This window comes from Bufo bufo, chromosome 2 (genome assembly GCF_905171765.1).
Source record: "Bufo bufo chromosome 2, aBufBuf1.1, whole genome shotgun sequence".
In the NCBI taxonomy this organism is placed as follows: domain Eukaryota; kingdom Metazoa; phylum Chordata; class Amphibia; order Anura; family Bufonidae; genus Bufo; species Bufo bufo.
Window position 1 is genome coordinate 264,351,831 of NC_053390.1, and position 13,968 is coordinate 264,365,798.

Genomic DNA, 13,968 nt, shown 5'->3' on the forward strand with positions numbered 1-13,968 from the left:
CACGCTCCATTCCTCGCAAAACAAGTCTCTGTTTACTTGGCTGCAGCAGTGATCTGCATATACATAGGCATACAGTGACATATGTCGCCCATAGGGTCCCATTGTAAAAATATATACTGTATCACATAAAGCAGGCCAAAAAGGTCAATCTTTTAGCATATGTAACGACAGGAAGGATAATTGGATAATTTGGATATCGATAATTTCAGCAGCAAGGGAAATTTCAGCCCTGATTCATACAAATAAAGCTTAAAGGGGTTGTGCTACTTTTTTCAACAGAACCCGTGGTGATCATGCGTACCTGGTCCCTAACTCTGGGTTCTGGCAAAATCTTTCAACGGCCACCATTGCCGATCCCGGGTCTCTCTGGAATCAAAATCCTGTTGATGGAGGTCACGTGACCACTGCAGCCAATGACTGGCCACATGGGTGACAGGTTACAGCTGTGGCCAGTGTTTGGCTGCAGCGGTCACATGACTACTGTCAACAGGATGTTGATTCCAGAGAGACCCAGGACCCACAGAGGTGGCCGTGGAGCGATGAATCTGGAACCCAGCGGCAGGGACCAGGTAAGTATGATCACCACTGTGGGTTCGCTCCATCTGAGATCAGTTAAAAAAAAGTTTACAGTTGCACAACCCCTTTGAAGAGAATCTTTCACTTGCGACCTCCCTATCCATCAGTTTGCATAGACACATACAATGCATTTGGACAGTCTTCAGACTCTTTCACTTTTTTCACACTTTGTTATGTTGCAGCCTTGTGCTAAAATAAAAAAATTATAAAAATCTAATTTTCCCCATCATTCTGCACTCAATACCTCATGATGAGAAAGTGAAAACAGAATGATAAAAATCTTTGCTAATTTATTGAAAGGGAAAAACTAAAATATCCCATCAACATAAGTAAACCTGATATTTCCATCTCAGTGTGTGGCACTATCATCAAGCCTAGGCAGCACGCCCGCTGTCTCTGTTATGTTTGACACTGATCTTCTTTTACCCCCTATATTCAATCGCTTGCCCACTCATGCCACAAACACCTCAAAAACATCTCTAAAATCCGTTTAATTTCTTACTGTGGAAAAAACAAAAACTCATTGTTGCCCTGATCCATTCCTGTCTTGATTATTGTAACTCAGGGATGGCCAACCTGCGGCTCTCCAGCTGTCGCAAAACTACAACTCTCAACATGCAAAGACTGCCTACAGCAGGGCATGGTGGGAATTGTAGTTTTACAACAGCTGGAGAGCCGCAGTCCGTCCCTGTTGTAACTCATTACTAACTGGCCTCCCCCTCTCCAGTCTATCCTGAACACAGCAGCCAGGCTCATCTATCTGTCTAACTGCTACTCTAATGCCTCCGCCCTGTGTCAGTCATTACACTGGTTGTCCATACAGTACGGGATTCAATTTAAAGTCCTCATTCTTCCCCACAAAGCTCTTCACAGTACTCCTCCATCATCTATTGTGTCAGAGAAAAAGGATCCGCCACCATTGACTTACATTGCGAGTCATGACGGATGCGATGGAATCAGAGGCTGATGCGCGGATTCTGTCCGCGATGGGGAAGCAACCAAATGGAATGGAATGCATTCTGGTGCATTCTGTTTCATTCAGTTCAGTTTTGTCCCCATTGACAATGAATGGGGACAAAACTGAAGCGTTTTCCCCCGCCATTGAGATCCTATGACGGATTTCAATACAGGAAAGGGAAAGCGTAGATGTGAAAATAGCCTAGCATCCATCGTAATCCGAAACTCTCACTCCCGTCTCCAAGACTTCTCCAGAGCTTCTCTAGTTCTCTGGAATGCCCTAACCCAAACAATTAGGTTAATTCACAACATCTACAGTTTTAGGCGCTCCCTAAAAACACATCTTTTTAGGTTAGCCTATCTCATCCCCTGATCCCTGATCAAACCCTTCTCAATTAACCCTTCCCCCCTTCAGAATTATTCCTCTGAACCTTATTTATCAGCATCCACCACACCCCATGCACTCAGAAGCACTACATATTTCGAATGGTGACTGGCTAATGTAGCCTTATATCTATTCCCTATTGTGTTAAGATGGCTGGACCATTGTACAAAACAAGCACTTCTACCTTTTGTCTCACCCCCATCTCCTTATAGATTGTAAGCTCTTGCGAGCAGGGCCCTCCTTCCTCTTGTTTTAATTGTTTGCTGCTATGTTATTTATGACTCTGTTTGTACTTGAACCCCTAGATTGTAAAGTGCTGCGGAATATGTCGGCGCTATATTAATAAAGAATATTATTATTGTTATAAGTATACAGACCATTTATCAGTACTTAATTGAAGCAACTTTGGCAGCAACTACACACTCCAGTGTTATTGGATATGATGCCACAAAGTTTTCACATCTGGATTTGGGGATTTTCTGCCATTTTTCTCTGCAGATCCTCTCAAGCTTTGTCAGGTTGGTTGGGCACCATTGATGGACAGCCATTTTCAGATCTCTCCAGAGATGTTTCATTGGGTTCAAATCAGGGCTCTGGCTGGGCCACTCAAGGATATTTACAGAGTTGTCTCGAAGCCACTCCAGTGTTGTCTTGGCTGTGTGCTTAAAGAGGACCTTTCACTACAATAAAAAATCTAAACTAAGCATACAGACATGGAGAGCGGCGCCCAGGGATCTTTATGCACTTGCTATTATCCCTGGGCGCCGCTCCGTTCTCCCGGTATAGGCTCCTGTATCTTCAGATTTTCGGCTCAACTGGGAGGAGCCTGCCGGCGTCTCCTTCTCCCAGGCTGTAGCGCTGGCCAATCGCAGCGCTCAGCTCATAGCCTGAGAGATTTGTTTTTCTCTCAGGCTATGAGCTGAGCGCTGGGATTGGCCAGCACTCCAGCCTGGGAGAAGGAGACGCCGGCAGGCTCCTCCCAGTTGAGCCGAAAATCTGAAGAAACCTGGAGCCTATACCAGGAGAACGGAGCGGCACCCAGGGATAATAGTAAGTGCAGGGAGATCCCTGGGCGCCGCTCTCCATGTCTGTATGCTTAGTTTAGATTTTTTATTGTAGTGAAAGGTCCTCTTTAAGGTCATTGTCTTGTTGGAAGGTGAACCTTCAGCCCAGTCTGAGGTCCAGAGCACTCTGGATCAGGTTTACATTAACAATACCTCTGTACTTTTCTCCATTAAGCTTTCCCTCAACTCTGACCAGTCTCCCTGTCCCATCTGCTGAAAACACCCCCACAGTAACCACCACTTAGAAATGAGTCCACAAAGTCCAATCCTGGTTTCATCAGACCAGAGAATCTCGTCCTTTAGGTGCTTTTATGCAGACTTTCATGTGTCTTTGACTGAGGAGAGGCTTCTTTCTGACCACTGTGCCATAAAGTCCAGATTGATTGAATGCTGCAGTGCTGGTTGACCTTCTGAAATGTCTCCCATCTGCTAACAGCATCTTTAATGCTCAGCTAGATTGACCATTGGATTCTTTTTCACCTCTCTTATCCAGTCCACACACCCCAACCCCGAGTAATTTGGTGGTGCTGCCAGCTCTAGGAAGTGTTCTGGTTGTTCTAAATGTCTTCTATGTAAGAATTATGGAGGCCACTGCGCTTCTCTCCAGATCTGTGCCTCAACAATATCCCGGCTTGGTTTTTGCTCTGATATGTATTTTCAGCTACCGTAGGAGACCTTCTATAGACAGGTGTGTGTATTTCCAAAGCATGTCCAATGAACTGAATTTACCACAAGTGGAGTCCAATCAAGGTATAGAAACATCTCAAAGATGATCAAGAAAAATAGGAGGCCCCCAGAGCTAAATTACAAGTGTCATGGCAAAGGGTATGAATACTTATGTCCATGTAAAATTGTATTTTTTATTTTTTTATAAATTTGCAAATATTCTAAAATTCTCTTTTCATTTTAGCATTTTGGGGTATTGAGTGCAGATTGATGGGGGAAACTTGATATTTTTTTTTAGTTTAGCACAAGACTGCAACATAATAAATATGAAGAAAGTGAAAGGGTATGAAGATGCACTATAGCTGTGGTTCACCTGATTAAGACACTGTTTTTCTTTTGTTGATCAGAGACTTTGTTCCCAAGTTGTGACACTATTTCTTAATATGCAAATTAGGCCTTTTGGTGCAATGAGGGTGTCTTTATTTCTTTTGTTGCACCCAAGCTCCACTTATTTCTGAGGTTAGCATCCCAAGCTGTTTTGATTGACAGGGCCAGGCAGTGGCAAAGCAGCAAGTCAGTGAAACTGGTTTTCAACTAGAGCAATGGCGAGACCCTCATTGCACCAATGACCTAATTTGCATATTAAGAAAAAGTATTATAACTCGGTCATGGAGCCTCGGATCAACAAAAGAAAAACAATTTGATAGGGAAGTCACTGTTGACAGATTCACAAAACCTAAAATTATTTTGACAGATTTTAACAGCTAAAGCAGGCAATAATGTCTTCAGCTTGAAGATATAACAAGAGTTTTGCATATTAAAAGCGCTTCAGTACAAAGTATAAGATAACTAAAATATTTTATTAAATTTTTTTCGCACAGCATCCACTGTATAATATTTTGTAGAATCATCCTTTTGATTGATGGTTATTTATATATTCTACTTACAGAGAAATCAAGTGACTCTATAGCTGACTCTGAGTTTGCTTGAATTGCCTTTAGAACGGCAAAGCATCCATCACTTTGCATTGGATTTCTGGCCATCTAAAAGGAAAACATAACCTGTAACTGTAAACCCCAAAAATCTAAATCCCCCCAAAAAAAGAAAAGCAGAATATAAAGGAAAACATAAATAAAATGCTGTAGGAAAATACAGCATTGCTATACAGCAAGGCAACCAAGGGGTTAATGCCCCTGGGCTACATAATTTCTTTTACTATACATCATGACAGTCGTGGCTGCCTCTCCAGCTGGGATAGAAGTCAGGCCAGCCCGTTCTGGAGATAGTTACAAGGATCCGCATCTTTCAGACATTTATGGAATATCCTGTGGACATCATATTGGATTTCAACAAGTCAAGTGCACCTCAGTTAAATTATCCCCAAACTATCTTCCTATATACATTACATACCTTTAGCACTCTCAGGGTTTTATTTTCTTTAAGGCACAATGCAAACCGCACTGCACCTTGTATGGCAATCCGGTTGTTGCTTAAAAATAAAAGACACAAGTTATTTTGGAACCTAGTTTTTTTACTGCCTATTTTAGACAAAAAAATTGCACCAAAAAATTCAAAAACAGCAACAGGTAAAAACAGGCAGTTACCATTTTTGGCGCCCTTTTCTATTATAAATAGCATTTACCTAAGGAAAGCACACACCTAGATTATGCCGAACGAGGGAATAAAAAAACTGTACTATATTCTCCTATTGACTGCCGTGCACAGATATAGCCACCAAAGAATGGCACGAAACCTAAAGGCCCCATTATACAGACCAATGATCAAGGCAATTATCAGGAAGGAGTGTTCAAAATAGCGTTCCAGTGAGCGCCACAGCCTCTTTGCAGCCTACCAAGTACAGTGCCATCCATGGGACATAACAGCCATAGCACTTGCTATGGGGGTCGGTGGTTGTGGGGGGCCTTATCAGTTGCAAGAAAATTGTACCTTTTAGAGGGGAACAACAATATGATGGCTTTTTGCTACAATTTGCTTCTGATATATTGTGCTATTATACATATCTTAAATTATTGCTATTTATGCTAATGTTTTCATTTTCTTGCACAAGGTGGTGGGGGCCCCATCTTATTTTGCTATGGGATAATTATGCCCCTGGCGCCATAAGGACTGTGCTTGGTATTAAAGCTTAGCCTCATTCACTTGAATGGGACTGAGAGGTGCTTATGCTTTGTGACCGATGAACTTGATGTCACTGGCCTAGGAAGAGACCACAGTGCTCCGAACAGCTGAACATTGGGAGTGCCGGGAGTCGAATGTCACCGATCAGATACCGATGACCTATCTTTTAAGGCCATGCCCACAATACAAAATTGCCACTTGCCAACTACACTGATGAGCAAAAGGGTAACAATGTTGAGAACTTTTGACTTTCAGGCTCCATATCTCACCATCCACTACAGCTTCAAACGTGAGACTACCATTATTTTATAGACAATCATCTTGAATATCTCATACATAAATTGGACATGCAACTATTTAGCATATGATTAGTTATTCATATTCTTGTCATGTAACTGCATTGCTACTGTTTTGCTCCTGGTGGTAGAACAATCTTTGTCTTATAGTATACTACAAAATACAACCTGTTCTCACATTCCCTAATAGCTCAGTGGTTGATTCCCAAGCAGAAGGTCACTGGTTCAAATCCAGGAGCAGCCAAGAAAAGTGAAAAAGCGTCATCCAGCTCATCGATAGTGGTATCTCGGCCAAGAAAATTGGCAAAATGCATCATGTGAGTGCCATGACAGTTGGAAGAATACGAAATAAAGTCTGTCCATCCATTCCAAAGCCAAGAGGTGGACATCCAGGCAAAATATCAGTTAACAAATCCACTCATTTTAAGGTCTATCAGTTCCGGCACGACAAACACAGTAAAGGTGGCTCGTATGCTTCATAATAGTGAAATCATAGATGTCTATGCAAGCACCGTGCGACTAGAGATGTCGCGAACATAAAATTTTCCGTTCGTGAGCGGCGATCGCGAATTTATGCAAATGTTCGCGAACGGGTGAACCGCCATAGACTTCAATAGGCAGGCGAATTTTAAAACCCACAGGGACTCTTTCTGGCCACAATAGTGATGGAAAAGTTGTTTCAAGGGTACTAACACCTGGACTGTGGCATGCCGGAGGCGGATCCATGGCAAAACTCCAGTTTTAATCCATAAAGGGCATAAATCACCTAACATTCCTAAATTGTTTGGAATAACGTGCTTTAAAACATCCAGTGTGTGTATACGATCAGGTAGTGTAAGGGTTACACCCGCTTCACAGTGACAGACCAAACTCCCCGTTTAACGCACCGCAAACAACCGCAAAGAGTTGTCGGTAATAGTTGACACACTCATGACATAAATTTTATTCCTCTATGCATCAATCTTGGTGTAGTGATGACTGTGCTCGTGCGCACGTTCGGGAGATTGCAGGCGATGGCGGTTTTTCAAAGCCTATGGTCGTGCTGAGGTAGTTCAGTGACAGTTAAGTGACCAAGAAAACAATGATTTTGCAGTGTGGGCCCATTGTTGGCCTAGTAGGCTTTAATGATCACCTTAGATCAGTGGTGGCGAACCTATGGCACTGGTGCCAGAGGCGGCACTCAGAGCCCTGTCTGTGAGCACCCGCACCCTGGAAAAAGTCTAAGGCATACCAATATGCCTTAGACTTTATCTGCCATTCATCAGCGCAGGGCGCACTATGTACAGCACAAGCAGCGCACTAAATGTAGGCAGGTTATTATAGCCAAATGATAAAGTACATAGAAGATGTACTATATTGAACTGTAGTATTCAGGGTAAATTGCCGTGTTGGCACTTTGCGATAAATAAGTGGGTTTTTGGTTGAAGTTTGGCACTCGGTCTCTAAAAGGTTCACCATCACTGCCTTAGATGATCACAAAGAAAATCAATGTTTTTTCTATGAAAAATTATCCAGCCGATCGCTTTTGGTCTGTTCACAATGAAGCAACGACCTTATCATCTGGGGTGTGCCAACATTGCCAACACACTCATAGAGGTGATCGCTTCATTGTGATACTTTGTTGTGGTGAAGGGGCTTGCGTAACAATCACGAAGGGGAATTGACACATGTATGTGCCTTTTCTTTTTGTTTTGTTTTTGCAGCCACAGTGCAGCACCAGAGGCCAGAAAAATTAGGCATGTACACATGCCTGAAAAATTAGGTATTGTTGCAGCCGCTGCTGATGTTTTCCAGGCAGAAAGTGCACTAAAACATTGCGGCTTGAACCCTAGTTGGTGGCGGAGAAGTCACGCAAGTCATCCGGCATGCAGAGAATAAATACAGCAGCGTGGGGACCATTTTTAACCCAAGGCATCTCATCAGTTTTTTTTTTGTCAAATGCATCCCCCACTGTCAGTCCCTTCGGGATCCATGCCTCATTCATCTTAATAAAGGTGAGGTAATCTAGACTTTTTTGACCTAGGCGACTTCCCTTCTCAGTGACAATACCTCCTGCTGCACTGAAGGTCCTTTCTGACAGGACACTTGAAGCGGGGCAGGCCAGAAGTTCTATCGCAAATTGGGATAGCTCAGGCCACAGGTCAAGCCTGCACACCCAGTAGTCAAGGGGTTCATCGCTCCTCAGAGTGTCGATATCTGCAGTTAAGGCGAGGTAGTCTGCTACCTGTCGTTTCGAGTGGTTCTCTGAGGGTGGACCCCGAAGGGCTGTGGCGATGCGTAGGACTTAAAAAGCTCTGCATGTCCTCCATCAACAACACGTCTGTAAAGCGTCCTGTCCTTGCCGGCGTGGTCGTGGTAGGAGGAGGATTACTTTCACTTATTCCCCTGTTAGATTCCCGTTGTGCTGTGACATCACCCTTATACGCTGTGTAAAGCATACTTTTTAACTTGTTTTGGAACTGCTGCATCCTTTCCGACTTACGGTAATTCGGTAACATTTCAGCCACTTTCTGCTTATACCGGGGGTCTAGTAGCGTGGCCACCCAGTACAGGTCATTCTCCTTCAGCCTTTTTATACGAGGGTCCCTCAACAGGCATGACAGCATGAAAGACCCCATTTGCACAAGGTTGGATGCCGAGCTACTCATGTCCCGTTCCTCGTCCTCACTGATCTCATTGAAGGTCTGTTCTTCCCCCCAGCCACGTACAACACCACGGGTCCCAGATAGGTGACAACGAGCACCCTGGGATGCCTGCTGTGGTTGGTCTTCCTCCTCCTCAAAGCCACATTCCTCCTCTGACTCCTCTTCCTCAGACTCCTCTTCCAGCGTTGCCACAGGTCCAGCAAGCGATGATGATAAGGCTGTTTCTGGTGGTGATGGTGACAACAACTCTTCCTCTTCCTCTTCACGCTCATCTACGGCCTGATCCAGCACTCTTCGCAGGGCACGCTCCAGGAAGAAAACAAATGGGATGAGGTCGCTGATGGTGCCTTTGGTACGACTGACTAGGTTTGTCACCTCCTCAAAAGGACGCATGAGCCTACAGGCATTGCGCATGAGCGTCCAGTAACGTGGCAAAAAAAATACCCAGCTCCGCAGAGGCTGTCCTAGCACCCCGGTCATACAAATACTCGTTGACGGCTTTTTCTTGTTGGAGCAGGCGGTCGAACATTTTGAGTGTTGAATTCCAACGTGTCGGGCTGTCGCAATCAAGCGCCTCACTGGCATGTTGTTTCGCCGCTGAATATCGGAAAAGTGCGCCATGGCCGTGTAGGAACGCCTGAAATGGCCACACACCTTCCTGGTCTGCTTGAGGACGTTCTGTAAGCCTGGGTACTTATGCACAAAACGTTGTACGATCAGATTCAACACATGTGCCATGCACGGCACATGTGTCAACCTGCCCAAATTCAATGCCGCCAACAAATTGCTTCCGTTGTCACACACCACTTTGCCGATCTCCAGTTGGTGCGGGCTCAGCCACTGATCCACCTGTGCGTTCAGGGCGGACAGGAGTGCTAGTCCGGTGTGACGCTCTGCTTTCAGGCAAGTCAACCCCAAGACGGCGTGACACTGTCGTATCCGGGATGTGGAATAGCCCCTGGGGAGCTGGGGGGGTGCAGTTGATGTGGAGCAAGACGCAGCAGCAGAAGAGGATTCAGCCGAGGAGGTTAGCAAAGAGGATGGAGTAGGAGGAGTAGAGGTGTCACCAACTCCGCTGCAGAGCCACGCATTCCATGCTTGGCAGCCGTCAGCAGGTTTACCCAATGCGCAGTGTACGTGATATACCTGCCCTGACCGTGCTTTGCAGACCAGGTATCAGTGGTCAGAGGGACCCTTGCCCCAACACTGTGTGCCAGACATGCCATGACTTCCTTTTCCACAATAGAGTACAGGTTGGGGATTGCCTTTTGTGAAAAAGAAATTCGGCCGGGTACCTTCCACTGCGGTGTCCCAATAGCTACAAATTTTTTGAAGGCCTCAGACTCCACCAACTTGTTTGGTAAAAGCTGGCGGACTAAGAGTTCCGACAAGCCAGCTGTCAGACGCCGGGCAAGGGGGTGACTCTGTGACATTGGCTTCTTACGCTCAAACATTTTATTGACAGACACCTGACTGTGGGCACTTGAGCAGGAACTGCTGAAGGTGAGAAGCGGAGAGGCGGGTGGTTGAGAGGGGGCAAGGAGGTAAGCAGTGGTTGATGTGGCTGAAGATGCTGGACCAGGAGGAGGATGGTGGCTTTGAGTTTGTGTGCTGCTTGTACTCATCATGTGTTGATCCCATAGGCGTTTGTGATGTGAGATCATGTGCCTTCGCAAAGCAGTTGTACCTAGGTGGGTGTTGGACTTCCCACGACTCAGTTTCTTTTGGCACAGTTTGCAAATGGCATCGCTGTTATCAGAGGCAGACACACACAAAAAAATGCCACACTGCTGAGCTTTGCAATGACGGCATTCTGGTGGTGGCAACAACATGCGATGATTGGCGTGCTGTCTGGCTGACCCCGGGTGCCGATTCATGCTGTCTGACTGTGCCACTAGCTCCTTGCGATGACCTCCCCCTGCTTCCAAGTCGTCTCCTCCTCCTCTCTGTCTCCCCATCTGAACTTTCCCCCTGTTCTTCTTCTCTTCGCGGGCACCCACATGACATCCACGGACACATCGTCATCATCAACCGCTTCACTTGTATCTGACAACTCAGCAAAGGAAGCAGCAGCGGGTACAACATCATCATCATCACACCGTACGTCCATGTGTGTAATGCTGCCTGACTGAGACATATCCCTGTTATCTACATCCTCTGGCAATAATGGTTGCGCATCACTCATTTCTTCCAACTGATGTGTAAATAACTCCTCTGACAGATCAGGTGAAGCGGCTGTGGTGCTAGTGTTGGTGGTGGCGGCGGGCGAGTGGTAACTTGAAAGGTGCCCGAAGCTGAGCTGGAGGAGGATGGTGCGTCAAGGTTCCGAGCGGAAGCTGTAGAAGATTGTGTGTCCTGTGTAAGCCAGTCAACTATGTCCTCTGAATTTTTCGAGTTCAGGGTACGTGGCCTCTGAACACTGGGCATTATTCTAGGGCCAAAGGAAATTACAGCACCACGACCACGACGGGGTGGCCTGCCTCTGCCAGGCAACTGCAATTATATTACAGAGGAAAAATTTAATGATTTTTTTAACAGCAAGGTGCTGTGCTACCCTATATGAGTGGTGTGCACACAGTACAGTCTGTGGGCCTGTGGCCTCTCACACACGGGCAGGCAACTGCAATATATATATATATATATATATATATATATATATATATAATTAAAATAAAAGCAGACTGATGTACCAGCCCTAAAAAAGGCTTTTTGGGGTGCTTTCAGGACGCTGTCCTTACAGCAGATGAGTCTTTGAGGACTGGAGTGGACACAGAACACTGGCCTAGCTAACGCTTTCCCTATTAATTCAGCAGCAGCAGCACTCTCCCTGCTCTAACTAACACTGCAGCTTCAGAATGAATCTAAGAGGGCTGCCGTCCTTGCTTTTTTTTAGTAGGTGGGAGGGAGGGTATGCTGATTGGCTGGAATGTGTCTGCTGACTGTGAGGTACAGGGTCAAAGTTTGCTCAATAGATGACGTATAGGGAGCGGACCGAACATCGCATATGTTCGCCCGCCGCGGCGAACGCGAACAAGCGATGTTCGCCGGGAACTGTTCGCCAGGGAATAGTTCGGGACATCTCTACGTGCGACGCGCATTACAAGTCTGGAATGGTTGGCCCGAAAAAAAGTGAAGAAGCCTCGACTTCAATATCATCATAATAAGCATCAGCTCGAGTTGGCAAAAAAGTACGAACAGTGGACAGTAGAAGATTGGAAACTAGTGATTTGGAGCGATAAGATGAAAGTCAATAGACTGGGCTCTGATGTGAGCAAATGGGTCTGGAAGAAACAAGGGAAAAGGGGGCTAAGGGATTGAGAAATTGAAGGGACTGTCAAGTACAGTTGAGGAAGCCCGATACGGGGTTGTTTCACAGCCAAAGGAGTTGGATACTTGACCAGGATCAATGGTGGTCTCAATGCTGAGCTATATGTGAGTATCCTACAAGGCAAGTTATGTCGTACACCCGAGTACTATGGGTATGAAAAGGACAACATAGTGTTCCAGCAGGAAAACGACCCAAAGCAGTCACCAGACCTCAACCCAATCAAAACACTTGTGGTTAGAGTTGAATAAAAAGCTGTATTCGTACCCAAGTGAGTTGACCAGTATAAACCAACATTGGGAATGTTTAGAAGAGACCTGGAAACAGATTTCGGTCGAGACATGCTTGAAACTGATCAAGAGCATGCCCAGAAGGATTCAGGCAGTGTGGAAAGCCAAAGGTGGATTTACAAAATAATTAACATTTTGAATTTTAGGAGCAAAACAGTAAAAATGCAGTTACATGACAAGAATCTTCAGAACTAATCATGTGCTAAATAGTTGCAAGTCCGGGGGCGTGGCCTATCGCTATCATGGCCGGACGTGTCTGAGAGCGGCTTTGACTCCCGTTGATTATCCTGAGCCATCCTGCACCTTGCATTCTCCTCACTCACACCTAAACACTGTCCCCAAGAAGCCAGAAGCTGCAGAGGTGAGACATGAGCCCCAGCAAAGCCCAAATGGCGGCAGAACGTCTTAAAGAATATGCCCGGTAGGAGTCTCAACATGGCGCCGCTGCTTCATCGCCCACACGTGCTCCTCAAACCAGGGGACAAAAGGCGCAGCAGCTCCCTTCTGAAGCCGAGGCTGAACCTGAACTCATGCTGCAAACTTCTCACATGCAGCTGATGGCAGCAATCACCAGCTGCCAGTCATCCCTTACAGGGAAGATAGAGGAGGTTAGAGTCGACATAGGGCTCCTGCGCCATGATGTCCAGCAACTTTGAGAACGCGTCAAACTTACTGAAACACGTGTCTGGGACCTGGAAGACTCAACCAGACCTCTACCTGCCAGAATCGCTGCCGTGGAGAGCTCGGTGGACCTATGGCGACAAAAATGCGATGACCTGGAAAATCTTGCGTGGCGCAATAAAGTGCGCATTCCAGGCATGCCGGAAAGCTCGGAGGGATCGGATCAGGCAGCCTTTCTGGAGGGATGGTTTAGATCTACTTTCCCCGAAGCAACCTTTTCATTCGCATATGCCGTGGAAAGGGCACACCGTGTCCCAGCTAGGACACCCCCTCCTGGTGCTCCTCCAAGACCCCTCCTAGCTCGTCTGCTTTATTGGCGTGATAGAGATCTCATTTTATCTCATGCCAGGATCAAGCAAACCATCACCTTCGGCTCTGCGAACATATCCCTATATCCGGATTTCTCAGTCGATTGTCTCCATCAAGAAACGTCTACAGGATCTCAATCTCCAATATTCTATGGCTTACCCGACACGCCTGAGAGTGGTTGATGGCGGGAGATCTGTGTTTTTCTCCAACCCCCGGTAAGCTGAGGACTGGCTTTCCAGAGGACCACGCAGTTCTTCTCCCAAGTGAATCCCTCCGAGCACTTGAAGGGCCCTGCATTTCTGCTTTTCGCTGGGACTAACGGAGTTGGAGTTGTGACTCTCTTCTTTCTTTTTGATATGCATCAATCATACACCAGAGCTTGGTAATGTACTTAGTCTGTGATGTCTGTCAGTCCACGGACACTGTTCTTCAGTTCTGATCATCATTATTCTGGTTTGCAAGAGATCATACTGGTATGGGGAGTCAGTTCTTATATCTGCACTAGTATAACATCTTCCTACACTGTGCAGGTCCCCCGTGCAAATGGAACACCATTGATATGAGCGTAAGAAATGGGGACCTGACAAATGGTGCCTGCTATCAAAAGCGGCAAATGATAGATGAGAAATATACCT

The 13,968-nt window shown here is 46.0% G+C and overlaps 1 protein-coding gene across 1 annotated transcript in view; it reads right to left on the reverse strand.

Moving 5' to 3' along the window:
- The window catches only part of LRRC74B (leucine rich repeat containing 74B), a 66,830-nt gene that overhangs the window by 13,630 nt on the left and 39,232 nt on the right, over positions 1-13,968 (reverse strand). The window contains exons 8-9 of the mRNA XM_040420256.1: positions 5,059-5,137; positions 4,596-4,691 (exon numbers count right to left, since the gene is read on the reverse strand). Of these exons, the coding sequence (XP_040276190.1) occupies positions 4,596-4,691; positions 5,059-5,137 (175 nt within the window). The remainder of the gene's footprint in view (positions 1-4,595; positions 4,692-5,058; positions 5,138-13,968) is intronic.